We start from the raw sequence: 18,089 nt of genomic DNA, 5'->3' as shown, positions 1-18,089 counted from the left end.
CTAATATTGTCTTCAATATTTAAATATTATAATTTGAGGTTTTACTCAATAAGTTATTCCGAAAAATAATAATATATATTTTAATATATTACATTATAAATATGAACAATTAGAAAGTTATTATCATGTGAATAAAATTATAAAATAAATTTCATTTCCATTGAAAATTAACCTAACTCTTCAGGCCTCGACAGTATTTTTTCAGAGAGTCGAAATATTTCCGTTTAGCAAAAAAATCCAAATAAATAGAATATTTCTGAATGTATCCAAAAACTAAAAACTGTTTTGGAAAGATGATAAAATACGCTTCCAAATGTTATAATTCAAAATAAACATAATTTTTTTTAATATAAAAATTTTGCATGCTAACATAAAAAAGTTTTAAAAATGGCAGACATCACAGTATTTCTAATTCTCATAGGTTCTCCAGTGGTGACTGGTCTAACATGTGAGAAAGTAAGATATCATTAAGATATTACATTATTTTACCGCCAGATCGGCTAAGCGCCTCTCTGAAAACCCGTTCACTATTTGTACAAGTTAATATTACGTCATCTGATGGATAAACTAATCTGACACAGGCGGGGAGGACACATTTGAGTTTGGTATAATCTGAAAATATTATTCTGTATTAGTTAATAGTAAGTTAGTGGTTTATTAGTCAATAGTCATTACCAAATATTTTTTATGGTGGTGTCAAAGCGGATGAAAAAAAATCATAAAAACCTTTTGTGTAACCAAGGGTACTCTTAAATTAGATTGAGGCACCGCGAAATCCGTTAGACGGACCTTTGTTTTCGTTGTGTCTAAGTGCTCAAATGTGCGGAACAGATTGCACTGTGGTATTTGGGAGTCCAATTTTCCCGATTTGTTGCACGAATCCATTTCATTAGCCTTTTTTCATCCTTTAGAAAACTGTAAATAGTTAAATATTTAATACTAAACAAATTTCAGCACAGCCCTGAATTTTTTATAACGAAAAAAAAAACAAAGACAAAAATTATTCCGTCTCTGTCCATTTACCAACAAATTAGCGTTCATATTATGAGAGAGAAAGAGACAGAGATACATTCAGATGCCGACTGAAATAGGTAAGTTGCATTATTATAATTTAGCCAAGATTTCTTGTTAGTTAAACATATTAAAAGTGCATTAAAACGCATACAAAACGGATGTTTATTATATAGATACAAATAGTGCAAGGATTGTTTATATAATGGTGGAAGTTACTTGTGGTTTTGTAGTTAAGGATATAAAATATTTGATATCAAAGATGAATACAGTGAAAAACATGAATTCTTTAATAAATACCTGCGAAAACTGTTTTTTTTTGTTCCTTTCGAGCTTCGGTTGAAGCACCCATACATAGCACATATAGCCATAGCGTTTTTTTTTTAAATTCGCTCAATTAACGTAAAAATATCAATATGTTTGCACTTTTGAGCCTACGCACGGATGACAGATCACACTGGTGTGAACTTCGCCCGCTTTAAAAACTCGCTTCATACCGTTTAGACAGTATGTTTTTAACAGAAATTGTTTGTCTCTGTTTTTTGTACGTTAATGGAACCGAGCTAAAAGGGAGAGCATTATTTTGCGAGTATGTCAACGATTTGTACAAATATTAGTGCGGTCTCTTGTATATTATTACTCTAAGACGCGAGCACAGCCGGCTCCAATGGAACCGGTATGGGGAGTGGGGATAATACGCTTTTAATCACTTAGGGCAGGTCTACTAATATTCATATGTCTATGGTCTTGACCAAGAACTTCGGGTTGCGCTGTCAAAAATCGAGCCGAATATAAAACTTTTGTCTTCATTGAAACAAGCGCAGGTTAATTTAAGAATTAATCGCTCTTTAATTTATTATTATTTTATAATAATTATTAAGATTGCGTAAAAATAAATATGTATGTACGTATACTTTTCAAATAAAAAACAAGAAATTATTGCATAATTTGTGTATCAATTTAATATCTATATATTTTAGCTTTTGGTGTGCCGCGGAATTCTAGGAAGAAATTTGGTGTGTCGTAGGTGAGAAAAGGTTGCGGAGCACTGCGTTAGATAACAATGACAAACAATTTTTTCACTAACCAAAAAAATCATCCCGTAAACACAGTTTTTTTTCTTCCATAATTTTAAAACCTCTTTTGGTTTGACTGATGATTGTTCCTTCATACCCAGGGACTGGAATCAACCGCGCTAACAACCTCGCCAAATGCCGATCGGTATGACCGAAATTTATTTCTTATATTATTCAATTTCATAGAAATGCGTATATTTCCGCGTGTGTATACGTGATCGCTACCAAAAGTTGACAAAATGCATTGTCATTGATAACGAGTCTAACTGCTGAGTTTCAGCTCGATCGGATGTAGGAAAATTATTCGAATAGGTGTATTTAAAAATGATATATGATACTAACTGAAGTCCCGACGTTTTCTCAATTAAAAAAAGACAATAATTTTCCTCTTATTTAGAACGTTAAAAGTGTGCAAAATTACATCGAATTATCGAAATTCTGCTTTAAGGGGTGAACAAATTGAGTATTTGGGTAGTTTTTTAAACCTCGCGTAGACAGTGACTTTCCTCCTCTTTTGAATGTCAAGAAGTGTGCAAAATTTCATCAATTTCTGAATAAAACTGTAGATTTTTTATAAAAATCAAATCCATGTTGCTCGCTACAGACACTCTTATATAAATAAATATGTGAATAGATTTGCAGCAACGTTACAGAGTGGTAGATACTTTAATTAGCGCTCTGGTGAAAGAAGTTGTTTGGAATAGCTTTAGCTGTGTTTAATGACCAGATTTGAATAGCCAGGTAATATCCCACCTTCCTCTTTCCCATCTTCTTCCCCTCCCCACTACCTTTAGTCTCACAACATACCCCAATTTAGGATACTATAGTCTCACTGGCTCCAGACGGTTGGGAACAGTTGGGGCTATTGTGCGGTGGATATTCAGTTATTATAGTAGAATTAAAAGAAAACTTTTGTCACTAGTTTACATAACAGGCCATAAACAATGATTATCTATCCGATAGATTCTATCACCACCAATCGTAATAGGAAAATTGCTTGATCATATCTGAATTGCCAAGTTATTTCCAATCTTCCCCTCTCCCATCTTCATCTCTTATCGACTTCCTTCAGCTTCACAAAATATACAAATATGTCTTAAATTTATCAATAATTAATTTGTATATTTATTTTCTTTGCAGCGTTGGTCTCGTTCTACGCCAGTTAACCGATGGCCTACACTTCGTTCAAACCATTTCCAACATAGCCGGAGAAATCGTCGACTGCGAATATATTGAAGACGACACAACTGTCAGGAAGTTCCTCAAGGATTTCAAAAAGGATCTAAGTTCCACATTCACAAAGAAAAACAAGAAAAACCAGAAAGGGGGCACAAGAAAAGAAAAAAGAAAAAAATACCTATCAAAGATTAACCGAAAACAACAAAAGAGAAATAACAAGAAACAAAATGCAGACAAGAAGTCATCACGCGATTTGAAAAAAGAGCTGAACGACTACACAGAATTATACAATAACGGAGATTGGGATGATTTTAATGACGGTACCATTATTACAGATGCTGATTATCTCGACTCTTCAAATGATGAATTGGATCATTTGCCGTACGGAGAAGAAAATCTAGAAAATTTCGAAGTCTTGCAACAAGATCAAGCGATATTTCGCGATGATTACAAAATCGCTTTTGGTAAATTTCGGTCAAAACGTAATAACGCTTTTGAAAATTCTGGAAATTTGTCCAAATTTGATTCAGACCTACGCTTTGGAAGGAAAAAAAATCAAAAAGCCAGAGTTTTAGCCAGGAAGAACATTGATTTGATGGATGATTCTTTGAGAAATGTAACTGTTTTTAAGTTGGTTGAAGGAGCCAAGCTTCCAGAAGACATTGCAGAATGGTTGAACATCGGATTGTTGGAGGAACGGTGTGATGGTGTACACAGGCAGTTACAGCGGTCTCTTGGGATGGACAGAGATGGAGAAGACGTTGAAAGACAAGATGAAGGAACGCTGGAGAGGTTAGTACTTTGTAATACGCTTGAAACATGCACAAAACTTGGTATCATTAAAGATTTTTAAATTTTGTTGTAATAATACGTATTACATTTTCTTCATGGATGTTCAAATTGATAGACTTGAAAGAATGAAACGTGAAATCCTGGAGTTATTTAGACAAACCATGTGACCATATTTTTTGCACCGGGATAGTTTGAAAATGTTTTGAATCATCTATGACATCAGTCATACGTTGAACGCCGAAGAGCGCCCATTCGAAATGTTCGTAAAAACGATTAAAAAACGAAACGGCCTTCAAATCGGGCTGCTTAGCGACTCTAAAAAAAGTGAGGTGGGTAAATTATAAAAATTTGTAAAAGTGTCTAATTAAATGGAGTAGCAAAATATTCAGTTTTGAAAACAAGACGAACTTTTATACATCCGATTTCGAATACGCAGTTGACTTTTTACCGTCAGACTAATTTTTCAACAAATTACAGAAAGGGAGAAACACACTCCGCGCAACTTGGTTTGTTCCCTTTCCCTGTCTATCAATTTGAACATCTATGGTTTTTCTCCTTCTTGAAACAATGTTTCGGACAGCCGTGCAGTGTCTACCATGAGGCCAGCTTTGGTATGTGCAGCAGTAGTGGCACATGTGTTGCATCTGTCACATTGCAAAACGATGAAAAGAGAAGAAAAAAACGTACCGCGGCATGTTATCTCAAAATTCAAACATTTAAAAAATTATAGATGACGTGTCAATTTGATTATTTTTTGACAAGACGCCATTGTCATAAAGCTATGACTCCATCACAACGTTTGTCACATTGGCTTTTAAAATAAATTTTATTAAAATAGTATTTTGGTGCAATGTATCGTTTCCTTCCATTGCAACGGCTGGTCTCCAATTCTCCGTGTGCTCCGAATAAAAGATTATATTTTGAAAAAATCTTTTGAATACGTTTTTCATTTTATTAAATTATTATCATTATTTGAACTGAGTCCTGTAATTTTAGTTTGAACTTTGAGCTTTGAACTTTTGATATTTGTATAACTATTTGAACTTTGAGTTGATTTAATATAATCTACTTATTTGAAATTGAGCTTCAAAGGTGGAGTTTTAAACTTTCAATATTAATCGAGCTTCACTTTTTTAACTTTGAGTTTCAAAAGTGCTTTAACAATGCACTTCGAAATTGGAGTTTTTAACTTTGAGCTTAGATGTTTTGATATCAATCGGACCTAGCTATTGGAACCTTGAACTTTGATCTTGAGCTTTGAACGTTGAAGAGTGGCTAAATATGACCCACGTGGCGATGGATTTGTATCAATATAATCTATGATAGTTCCTCATTTTTCAGTTTTATTAATTCTATTTCCACCTGTAATGCTTGCGAAATGTTCATGATTTTGAATTAAAATTGAGTGTTTTTTAGCAAAAGTATGACAAATAACCACCACAATGATGCTTTTCAGTGCACTATACTAACAAACAATTATAAAAAAATTGGAATTATGGGTTTCTCTAAGTTAAAAGTGCCCCAGATACGGTCAATATCAATTGACAATAATTACTGATTTTAAATATTGATTCAATATTCGTCCAACTTGCTTTGTGGACGTCTGCAGAAACAATGAAGCCAACTCACAGTGATAATCTTCTGATTTTACTTAAATAAGTACGGACAACCTGGAAACTGAATTCCACAGTTCCCCATGAACCCATGCAATCCTGCTAAGTGGCCAAAAGAAGCGAACCACTTGAGGTGACTTATGCAGAGGGGTTGGTTGTGCAGCGATTGGTCCCGGGCAGCGGTACCAATACCCGCCTCCCAAAATAATACGAAGCATGTTACATCTAGAACTACAGCTGTACTCCAGTTCCAGGATGTGTTGCATGTAAGAGAGAGGTGTGACGCACAGAACGAATATTCTTCTATTCTGGCACACTTTGCTGATTAGTCGATCATTATAGGAGCAAGCGCAGTCTGCTGATCGCGCCCGGCATGCTGTGGTGTGGCGCAGGACAGCTAGCCAAGTCTCCGCGCGAACTGGGAGAGCTGGGCGCGCCGGACGCGTGCTGCCGCGCTCATGACCTGTGCCCAGGAGGCGGCGTGCCCGGCCTGGGACGTCGTAACGGGCTGCTCAACATGCGACCCTTCACCGTCAGCCGCTGCCGCTGTGACAGGAGGTCCTAACTCTTTCTAGCTAGCACGTTCCTGCACGTCACTAACTGCGTTTCTATCCAATAACAATAATTGGTCTGCCCCGCTTATATTGCTGTCACTGATACGTTTGTTTGGGTCACTAACCTGCTTGTATTGGTATCATTGACCGTTTTTTGGTCACTAACAATCGGACAGATTTTGAATGTTTGCATTGGAAAGGTTGCTTTTGGTTCGTGTTGATTGTTTTAGACTTACAATGGTCAGTTTTGTTTTCAGGTTAAAATATCTGTTACTTGACAGTTTTGGCAGGGTTTTTCTTTGCTTGTAGTGTTGTCACTGATTGTTCTTTCTGGTCAAAAACAATCAAACAGCTCTTCAATGGTTGCTTTGGAAAATTTGCTTTTGGTTCGTGTTTGTGTTGTTTTGGACTTGCAATGGTGAGTTTTGTTTTCAGGTTAAATATCCATCACTCAATACAGCTTTGATACGGTTATTTAGGTTGCTTTTGGTTCGTGTTGATTGTTTTGTATTTGCAATGATGTGGTGTGTTTTGTTTTCAGGTTAAATATCCATCACTTAATACAGCTTTGGTACGGTTATTTAGGTTGCTTTTGGTTCGTATTGATTGTTTTGTATTTGCAATGATGTAGTGCGTTTTGTTTTCAGGTTAAATATCAATCACTTCAAGACACCATTATTGCGGTTATTTACTACGGTTTGTCTCTAATAATCAGAAAGTAACTGAAAATGATATTTTCGGCACGTTTTCGCCGTCTGATAATTTTAGCTTTTGTATTCAATTTTGTATAAAATTGTTTCCCTAAATAAAGCATTGGAAGTGTGTGCTTTTGAAAAAAAAATCGTGTGAATTTATTGGTTGCTAAATGTTCTGGCCTTGGATCTAGTTTTTTTTTAAACTTATCGATCACTAGGCGATGATATCGGGATTGTTGCTTCTGGTTTGTCCTAGCTAATGCTATGACTGCCAGTTTTTTCTTGCTTTGTAGGGGTTTGGTGTTTTTTCCAGGAGTTGAACAACAGCTTATTAGTCTTCAAGTAGTATTCTGTGATAGATTATAACGTTTATTAAACCGAGTACGAGATTACGGATACGTCTTAACTAGCTAGCAGCTGGGATATCAGAGAGTGATCTACCTACAAATGTATATTTATATCTGTATCACCTATTTGTCTCGCTTTATACCGACATTTATTTATCACACTACTTATTTATCCCATAATTTTGATCAATGATTCACAATGACTGACAGTTTATTGTTACTTTCGAAACAATGTTTGCATTTTGTTATTGTTTTTCGTTTATCTTTAAGTTCTCTTGTCACTTGATGTGATTGTGGTCATTAACAGTTGGCTGTAGGTTAGAAACGATCAATTGTTTTTATCTTGTACAGGAACAATAGGTATCAGTTCATTAACTGTGGCCGAGTGGTCCAGAGCGTTGGATTCACACTGCCTAAATATTTTCAAGTTTATTAAACTTAAAACTTTATACATTTTATTAGTACATTGGGTAAAATATACAGGATTAAAAAAGTCGTTGGGGTTCGTTTCAGGTTTTTGAATATTTTTACCAACAAGTCAAAACGACATGGTGAATTTTCTTGGAATTTCGAAATGCTCCCGAGTTATCTAAAATGTGCTACACATTTCTTATTTTTGAAGCTGTCGTTAAAAAGATTACTATTTTAGAAACAAGATAAAATTGTCATTGAAAAATTTGCATTTAAAAAAAAATCTTTCCTAAAAATAAATTTTTAAATCAAAAATGAAAATGTTAACAAAAAATCTTACCAGGACATTTCGACTCGGAACGTCCATAATTTTGAAACAATTGGATATTTATAAAACATATTCCTTTTGTGTAGGTAATTAGTAATAAAATAGTCACTTCACTTTTTATGGCGTTCATACAATAAAAAAATATAAATAATTTTTTAAACTTTCAACTGTTAATGAAAAAATACCGCAAATTCGCAATCATGCACTTTGACAAATTTTAAAAATTTTATCCATGTAATAATGTATAAATATTTGATACAAACTGTGAAGAATAATTATTTATCTTTCCAATGACGAACATATCACTTATCTACGCATTATAGAAAAAAAGATAAAAATACTATTATAATGTATTGACGCTCCGGTCAGATCTGTCCTTCGGAGGCTATAATGGAATATTATGATGTTTGTGGCTAGTAATTTACTTCAGAGGCTATAATGGAATATGATGTTTGTGGCTAGCAATGTCCTTCAGAGGCTATAATGGAATATGATGTTTGTGGCTAAGCCAGTAAGAGATTATACCCTTTGATGTAGTACCAAAGGCAGTTTGTAAAATCCTCCGTTATATAAAATAAAATGTGTTTTTATTATTAGGAACTTTTAACAAAGTTTATTTCCATCAGGTCCTGTGTCATCAGGAAAGGAAAGAGGGAAAGAAAAGGGAGATCTTTTTATGTTTATGTGAAAACGCACAAAAGTCCCAACACCGTTTGGAGACAGTGAGACTATGGCATCCCAATTGAAGTATGTTGTGAGGCTGAAGATAGTGGGAAGGCTATGAGATGGGAAAGAGGAAGGTGGGGATGTAACTGGCTATTCAGATCTGGTCACCAAACACGGCAACGTTTCAATTATGAACGGTGGTGTTACAACAGGGCGATACTGAGAGTATCTTCCACTCTGGAACGTTTTACTACATATTATTTTTAATTGAAGCAAAATAAACCAATTCAACATCCGGATTAGTAGCCGGGAGTCGAACCCCTCGACCACGGGGGCCATCGTAGCAGGTTTAGAAAAAACGCCGATTAATTCAATTAAGAAATTAAAAAGGAAAATTATAGCCAGATGTCTCTAAACGGATATGAAAAAACTTCGTCAAATCTTTATTTCAGATAATCTGTTCATTATTAATATTGGGAAGTCAGCTAGAAAAATGAATTGGATTTAATTAATAAGCGAAATCATACATACTTAAGGCCCCGTAGTAAGCGTTCAAAAAAGTTTTAAAGTGTACTATGTCGTGTAATATTTTAAATTGCGCCGCTATCAATAACAACCCTTACGTACATGCCGATAAGGTTTAAATTCCCACTTAACACCATCCGCCTGTTTTGATTTATACAAGAAAAAAACATGGCTAAAAAGTGCCTTTTATTTTATTTTGTGGATGTTCAGGCATAAATATTTAATTTTTTTCAATCATTTTATAAATAACTTAATTTGCCACATTATACAATAAAATCGTAACCGAAATTGGGTTCGTAAGTAGGAGATTTTGACCTTTAAAGCAGTTTTCATAGGCCTTTACATTATTTTTTTCTGGGCTTATAAAAAGACTTATCTAAAAAATACTCGATTATTTCAAAGGCCAAGATGTATTCTACTCGAAGTATTTAATTAAAGCATCTGAAACACTTCTAGGCGACCGAATTTTCAAACCAAAAACACATGATTTTGCATTACTACGTAGTGCATCGCCTTAAGCGAAAATGGTGAAATTATTTAATAAAACACGACTCGTTTGAAATAGAGCAAAAATATCTCGACAAATGCTTTAGTTGCATTTAAAGATACACTGTGAATTTTTTCATGCCTATAACATATTAAATAACAGAAGAAAACATATTTTAAATAATTTTCGGAGCTTACTTTTCAGATTATTTTCTATCGATGGAATTTCATGTAATTAACGTTTTGACATAACAAATCTTCAAAAATAACTTTTTTTTGGAACTTAAAAACATAGAGTTAGAAATTTGGTATGCAAGAGCTTACGGGTAAACGTAACGTACGTTATAATCTACGCCTTTATAGATGGCATTAATTTAATAACGCCCCACCCTCAAGGGTGCCTTGGTTGTGTTTGCTGACCATTTTTCGAGTCTTTGATCTGCCCCTGCCCTAACCTTCATCTTCTCGTCTCCTTTCAATCCCCAATCCCTAAACTTCACGTTTCTAAGCCATAATTCTGCTAACTGCCGTTTAGTCTCGGTGCAGTGGTCACATTATTTTTTTGAACTGACAGAATTTTCAAAATTTCCTTTACAATTTTCCCAACACGCTTTAGGGGTTCTACGTCCCAGTGTCTTCGGGTAGTTGGAGCTGTTATGCGGTCATCGCACTAAATTCTTATTAGATAACCAGGAAACAATGCTATTTCTACAGTATATTATTTTTATCATCTTCAATGTGATTTTTTACCCACGCAAATTCTTTGCTTCGGTCTATTTTATTTTGAGCATCTGTGTTTTTTTTATCGTTTTTCCATCTGTATTCGTTCAGCGTAATTTTCTGTGAAAATTTAGTTCTTTGATTTATTTTTATATAAACTTTCTTCGATAATATTGTGTTCAATTTTGAATATATGTTATTCATTTTGTCGTGTTTATTAAGAACCATTTGTTGTTTATTTTGTTTTGTTGTTTTAAATCGCTAGTTCTTTTTTATCTTTGATACATAATTCATTTTTATTTTTATCAGTTCGTTTTTTAATTTGAAAAATTCATCAAATTTCAAAGTTTATTATCAAGTTTTGTGAAGGTTCAATTCAAGTTCTGTTATTTTTATAGTTTTGTGAAACCTCTGGTTAATAACGATATAATAACAGAATTTGAATAGAACCTTCACAGAACTTAAAAAAGAGCTTTGAAATTAGTTTATTGTCATTGGTTTTAAGAGCTTGTGTCCTACTTTGTTAATATATTTTAATTTGGTATTTTTTGAATCGTTAGTTCTTTAATTTGTCTCAATTTTTAACAGTTTATTAAATTGACATTTTTTAGCTTGTTTCTCAATGTGTCATTATTATTTAAACATTTGTTATTAATTTTTAATTGTCTTTTAAATGGTTTTTTGAAATCATTAGTTCATTATTCTTTATTTTAGATCGCCAGTTCTTTAATTGTCATTATTTTTAACAGATTATTAAATTGTCACTGTTTTTAAGAGTTTTTTCTCTATTCATTATTATTTAAACATTTTTTCTTAATTTTGTAATTGTCCTTTAAATGGTTTTGTTCGAAATCATTGGTTCATTAGATTAGGTTAGGTTAGGTCTTCAGTTTTCTTTATTTAAGATCGTCATTTCTTCAATTTGTCATTGGTCTTTACAGTTTATTAAATTGTCATTGTTTTTAAGAGCTTGTTCCTCTATTTACTATTGTTTGAATATTTGTTCATTATTTTGCAATTGTCCTTTATGGTTTTTTGAAATCATTCGGTAGTTTTCTTTATTTTGGATCGTCAGTTCTTCAATTAATTTAAATTCTAAATACATTCCTAATTGGTTCCTGCTTGATGTGTTTGCTTGGTTTTTAATAAGATTGTTCCTTAAGTTGTCTTGATTTTGTTAGATTATTTTTTTATTTTGTTTTACTTTGTATTTAGTTATTATTATTTTTTGCTTGAGCATGGCTAATTTAGATAAATATTTAAGTAGAGTATTTTGAAAGTAGAAGTTTTCATTTAAATTCTACTTTTTTTTTGCATTTATGTTTTTTTGTGATTAAAATTTTATGTTTTCAGTAAATTTCTTTATTGTTAATAAACTATCCTTTTAGATTAACACTCTTTTGAGTTTTATCATTTATCTTTTTATCCTTAGCAGATTGTGCTTTACGTTAACAGGTTAATTGAATTACCGTTTAGTAGCAACTGTGGGTTCCCACTTCGACGTCACGGGTTCAATTCTTTGCTAGTTAAGTGCTCCATCATTGCAAAAGCGAAATTTTCATGCTATAATAATTGCTGTAGAAGGAATTTAAATCTATATGAGGTTATTCGTAACAGAAGAATATTTATCTTCCGACAGTTGATCCTCAGGACAGTTGATCCCTCTTCCAGTTGATCCCTCTGCCAGTTGATCCCCGAGGGGATTCTGCTGGACGTATTTTTTCCCTATGCCGGCTGCACATATAAGTATATCGATTTTTCATAAGTCTTTGGTAATGCTCACTGCATGTTAGACAAGAATTTTACACAGTAGGCCACGAAGAAAATAATTTCTCTCAGCGCCATGTCACCTTTGGGGATGATGTGTGAAAGTTCTTTCCACAACCGAGCTGTTGAACTTAAGAACAAATCGTCGAAGCAACCCGTTCTCATGTGACAAATATCAACCGTGTACACATGTTGGGCCCGCGTTTGTCGTGCTTCCAGATTATGCACCAGTGCCGAAGGGATAAATGACAGTAGTAAAGCAACTTTTAATGTAATACCGGTAGAACGAGTACAGCATGACATCCGTTTGTTCAGATAGGGGAATATATCAAAAGGACCGTCCGTTTCTGCACATGTTTTTTTCAGGAATTTGGTGCTCCAGACTAGAGGTGGCTGCCAATTCAACAGAGGGGCGCACTTTGTATTTTTTTTAACATTGAAACATCATTGCGGTGGATATTTGGATGCAATAACAAATGCTTAAAAACATGAATTCATTGATAACATTTGGTTAACATATTGTATGTGATCATATTCAATTAAGCATTTTGTATGTGATCATATTCAATTAAGCATATTGTATGTGATCATATTCAATTAAACATATTGTATGTGATCATATTCAATTGAGCATATTGTATGTGATCATATTCAATTGAGCATATTGTATGTGATCATATGCAATTAAGTATATTGTTTGTGATCGTATTCAATTGAGCATATTGTATGTGATCATATTCAATTAAGCATATTGTATGTGACCATATTCAATTGAGCATATTGTATGTAATCATATTCAATAAAGCATATTGTATGTAATCATATTCAATAAAGCATATTGTAAGTGATCATGTACAATTAAGCATATTGTATGTGATCATATGCAATTAGGCATATTGTATGTGATCATATTCAATTGAGCATATTGTATGTGATCATATTCAATAAAGCATATTGTATGTGATCATGTACAATCAAGCATATTGTATGTGATCATATACAATTAGGCATATTGTAAGTGATCATATTCAATTGAGCATATTGTATGTGATCATATTCAATTAAGCATATGGTATGTGATCATATTAAATTAAGCATGTTTTATATGATCATATTAAATTAAGCATATTGTATGTGATCATATTCAATTAAGCATATTGTATGTGATCATATTTAATTGAGTATATTGTATGTGATCGTATTCAATTAAGCATATTGTATGTGATCGTATTCAATAAAGATCTTTGTCTGAAACCTTTCTCTTCTCTTTCGTGTCTTATTTATCTCGTAACTTTCTAAATATTCGATAGTCCTCTGGAAGATTTCACAAAACACTACATCAACTCAATATTAATTACCCTCCCACAGCATCCCCCAAGATAATGAAGAATCTTGTGTGAAGTTAGTTCACCTCCTTCAAGCTTAAAATATTTCGTGTCATAATCCCATTGGCTCCGGGCAATTGAGCTTTTTAAATCGGATGACATTAAAAAATGTATGTTTCAGACAAGTTTCTTAATATCGTTTTGTATGTGTATTCTAATATTTATCACTAAAAAAAGCACTGAATAGAAAAACCGATAGAGGGGTATCGATTTGAGACTTTCACGGGCAGAATAAGAGTGATTTATTTTGGGGTATTATGCCGTGTTGCGCTAACTCCTGTAGCCTAGCCGGTGTAGCCTTCAATAATGCTTCTAAGGTTTTTCTATTCTAAGTATTGTAACATCATATCGCACTGCTTGCTAACCCCTTCACTGACAGCGCGACCGGGCGTGCCGCGCTTGCGACTGGGCGTGCCGGGCGTGCCCCGCGCCGTGCCCGCTCCACGGGCATGCTGGTGCCGGGCACGGTGTGGTGCGGTCGTGGCGGCAGCGCGACGCGCTACGCGGAGCTCGGCGCGTTCGACGGCGCGGACAGGTGTTGTCGCGCGCACGACACTTCGTGCCCGTTCTGGCTGGGCGCAGCGGAGTCCAAGTATGGACTGTTCAACTGGCGACCGAACACGCTGATGCACTGCCGATGCGACGAAAGGTAAGTCACACACATTCTGAAAGTAAGTGAGTATATACGACCTTTTTGATATATGCTGCTTTGTCGGGTTTTGGTAAATTGGTTTTATGGTAAAATTTGGGAGGCGGTATGGGTACCGCCACCCCGGGAACTATACAGGGTGTATCGGCACGTAACCGACAAACTTTAACCAGCTATTCACCTCACCACTGTTTTATCCTTTGTCACAGTTTGAAAACCCATCTGGCAATATTTTATTCGAGTTTCGTTGAATAATATACGTACGTACCTACATTGGCGCGCTTTTACAATCACAACGAAATGGCATGGCACCATTCGTCTCATTTTTAACTATTATTATTTAGTGTGTATGAAAGAGCGAAGACGCTTTTTGACACGCTTGCTAATAACAGCTGTTGAACACGAGAAACAATGCCAATGACAGTGACGGAGTGCGGGTTTTTTTATATTTTTTTGTTTTTAATTGAAAAAAATGTTTATAACATTGTTTACTCCAAATGTGCTAAGGAAAAGCTGGTTAAAGTTTGTCGGGTACGTGCCAATACACCCTGTATAAACAACATCCCTGCCATAGGTCACCCCAAGTAATTCGCTTTGTTTAAAAACTTGGCAGGGGTGTCCGGGTTAATGGGGCGAGATTTGTCTAGGTGATCGGGAGAAACTGCTTGAGAGAGACCTTTTGACCTCTCCAACTGGACTCTCGCCTTGCATTGGGAGGGATGAATTCATACGTCCGTACTCCTGGACACACTAACCCTCAGATTCCTAACCACCCCTCATACCCTTTTCCTTCCCAGATCTTCCTCTCCTGTTTTCCCTAAAAAAATCCTCCACACAGCATCCCCAAGATGACATGGGCCCTGAGTGATTTTTTTCCTCAGGGCTTCCTGTGTGGCTAATGAAAAAAATGATAATACATATTTTTTTGTGTGTTATTTATTTATTTATTTTGTAAGAAACAAACAGCTTTTTATATAATATACAATGATAGATATAAATATACAAGTGAACTGAAGTCAAGCCACAGAAGTTTCTTATGTTAAAGTGCATTGGAAATGAAGTTTTAATATCTTAAAATTAATTTGGTGTTAAAGGAAGGGGAGAGGAAGAGGAAGATAGGAAGAGGATAGGAGATGCTCCCGATACATTTCATTCTCTCATATTAATAACCGATCGTACGCATTACTTCATATCTATAGTTCTTTAGGTTATTAACAAAAATGTCAATGCTGTAAAATTTTGTATTATATTGTGCACATATACGAGGAATTGGGGAATTTTTTCGAATGTTTGTTCTACACGAGGGTAGATAAAATAAATAAGATTGTCGGGTTGATCTAGACGGAATATGAAGATTTATTAAATTGGTAAGTTCTGGTGAGTCCAGACCATTATTTAGGATTTAAAACAATAAGATTTGATCAAAAATTAGACGTCGTGTTTGGAGGGAGTTAAAATTATGAAATTTAATGGATTCGGTATAATTTGAGAAGTGTAAGTTTAGTTTATAATTCATGAGTTCCTTTCTATTCTTTTGATATGGGCTTGGTATAAAGGAGTCTAGATCGGTGTTCAGTGTTCCAGGTGCGGGCGAATATATGAGGTGTAAAGGGAATATAGAGTGTTTATGTTGTGGAAGGGTTTTGCTATGCGAATTATAAATCCCAGCATTTTATTGGCTTTGATTATTGAAAATTTTTTCGTAAATAAAATAAAAATTGCCTACACTATTGTATTTTTTTCCGAGAATAATAAAAAACAGAATAAATAGGTGAGGCGGGTACAGGTAGGGTCTGTAGGAAGATCTTTACTAAGAGGAAGCTACAAGACAAAAATGTGTATACTCTTGGTATACCTTATATTGTAGGTAATAGGCATTAAAATCATTGACAAACGGAGTCTAGAAACGTTCGATTTCAAGCAAAAAACTGGTTTTTATTTATTTTGTAAATAATTTTATAAGAAAGCAAAAAAGTTAATCAAGTGAAACTGTCACAGATAATCTTAGCTATAATACTGTATTTTTTAAAAGTTGTTTCCTCTACGCGTTCATACATTTCTATTGAAAATATATATTTTTTAGTAGTTTTCATTTATATTTTTTATTGAGTCATTTATTATTTCATTTGTATTCTACTGAAGCGAAACGATAGGAAAACCTTCAATTTATCTAAAGCATATTTTTTGATATTCATAATGTACACCGATTCGTTATAAAGATTAATCAAAATAGTGATTTGGCGTTAAGCTTCGCCTTAATGTGGATCTTGAAGTGGCCCGGATTCAATGAAGGAGGAAAAACCGGTAGCTACCGGTAGCTCGTTCCACATACGCTCGTGTACGTCGAGTTTCACGCACGTGCATCGGTGTATCAGGGACCTCTTTAGAGCAGCCTCCATTAAAATACCTGTAGAACAGACTCAGAATGCCCACATTGCGTCTGCATTGCATTACAGATGACGATCGGTCTGTTAACAGCGGATTCTCAATCAGACGGACCGTCCTACTTTGTACAGAATCAAGTAGGTTTTATCAAGTATTGTGGGGCTCCAGCCTAGAGGTGGCTCTCAAATTCAATTGTTTATTTCATCTCTTAAAAAAAAGTAACCCAACAAAATTGGTGACCGGATAAATCATAACAATGATAATTCATCACATCTTTAAAAAGTTATATAAAGTCATGGAAAGTGATGAAACAAAAACTTTATTAACTGGGTTAAGTAGGTTAGATTAGGTTAGGTTAGGTTGGGTTAAAAAAATAAAATTTTCATCGTTTCTAATGACTTTATATCACTTTTTAAAAGTGTGTTGAATTGTCACTGTGTTTAGTTATCATGGAACCAACAAAATTATTCTATAAATTGCAATTAATAAAACAATAAAATAATTGATTTGATAAAAACGTCGTTCTACTTATTTATGTGGATACAGACCGGTTTCTGCCTGTTGCAAGCTTCTTCAGACTGGTAAAAGCCGGTCGTTAATAATTAGGTAAATGGAACAAAGATATTATACATTTTTAACATCAAAACTCATAACATTAAAACGGAATTAACGTTTAATAGAATCAGCTATTGGAGTTGATCCGAACAAAACACAATTACAGTTGGGTGTATTAGTTCAATTTTATGCGCTTCCAATCCTTATGACTTTGCGAAACGTCACTGAGAAGTGGCATTTTAGTTGATAGCCATGACAAATGATTTCATGAACTAATTAACTACATTTTTAGTGTCAAAAAGTACATACGAATTGCAATGAATATTAATGTTGCCATTTCAATTTCGGCATTGCCAATTTATTAGTATTTTTAACTGTTACGTTTAGGGTTGTCAATTCATAGACATATACGCCAGTGTTGCCAGCTTATGTGGATTTCATATTTATTGCATTATCGATATCGGTCTGGATATCGACAGTGCGATCGTGCTCGGGAAATCTGTATATTTTATTTTATTTTATTTTAGTGTATTGTAAAACATGTTTTACAATTTTATATCAATGATAACATTTTATGTTGGATTAACAAGTGAAGTTTCCACATAAAATTCATGTTACATACATAAAAAAACATAAATAAACAGAAAAACACCTTAATCAACACAATGAAAATAACTGAGATATCTTACACACCTTAATGAAAATAACTGGGATATCTCAGATATCTTACACCCCTTAATTAAATTCACTGAGATATCTTAGATATTTTACACAACTTAATGAAAATAATTGAGATATATGAGATACCCAACACAGGTTAATTACAATAACTGAGATATCTCAGATATCTTAAACACCTTTAATGAAAATAACTGAAATAACTTAAACATCTAAATGAAAATAACCGAGATATCATAGTTATCATACACACCTTAATGAAAATAA

The 18,089-nt window shown here is 34.1% G+C and overlaps 1 protein-coding gene across 1 annotated transcript in view; it reads left to right on the top strand.

Moving 5' to 3' along the window:
- LOC149414361 (uncharacterized) overlaps positions 1 to 18,089 on the top strand; it is a 144,323-nt gene that overhangs the window by 96,242 nt on the left and 29,992 nt on the right. Inside the window, exons 2-3 of the mRNA XM_089644255.1 lie at positions 3,228 to 4,058; positions 6,014 to 6,229. Of these exons, the coding sequence (XP_089500381.1) occupies positions 3,228 to 4,058; positions 6,014 to 6,229 (1,047 nt within the window). The remainder of the gene's footprint in view (positions 1 to 3,227; positions 4,059 to 6,013; positions 6,230 to 18,089) is intronic.

Source organism: Hesperophylax consimilis, chromosome 20, assembly GCF_061612785.1.
Source record: "Hesperophylax consimilis isolate HC1 chromosome 20, BYU_Hcon_1.0, whole genome shotgun sequence".
NCBI classification, from domain to species: domain Eukaryota; kingdom Metazoa; phylum Arthropoda; class Insecta; order Trichoptera; family Limnephilidae; genus Hesperophylax; species Hesperophylax consimilis.
This window is presented reverse-complemented; position numbering and strand designations above follow the sequence as displayed.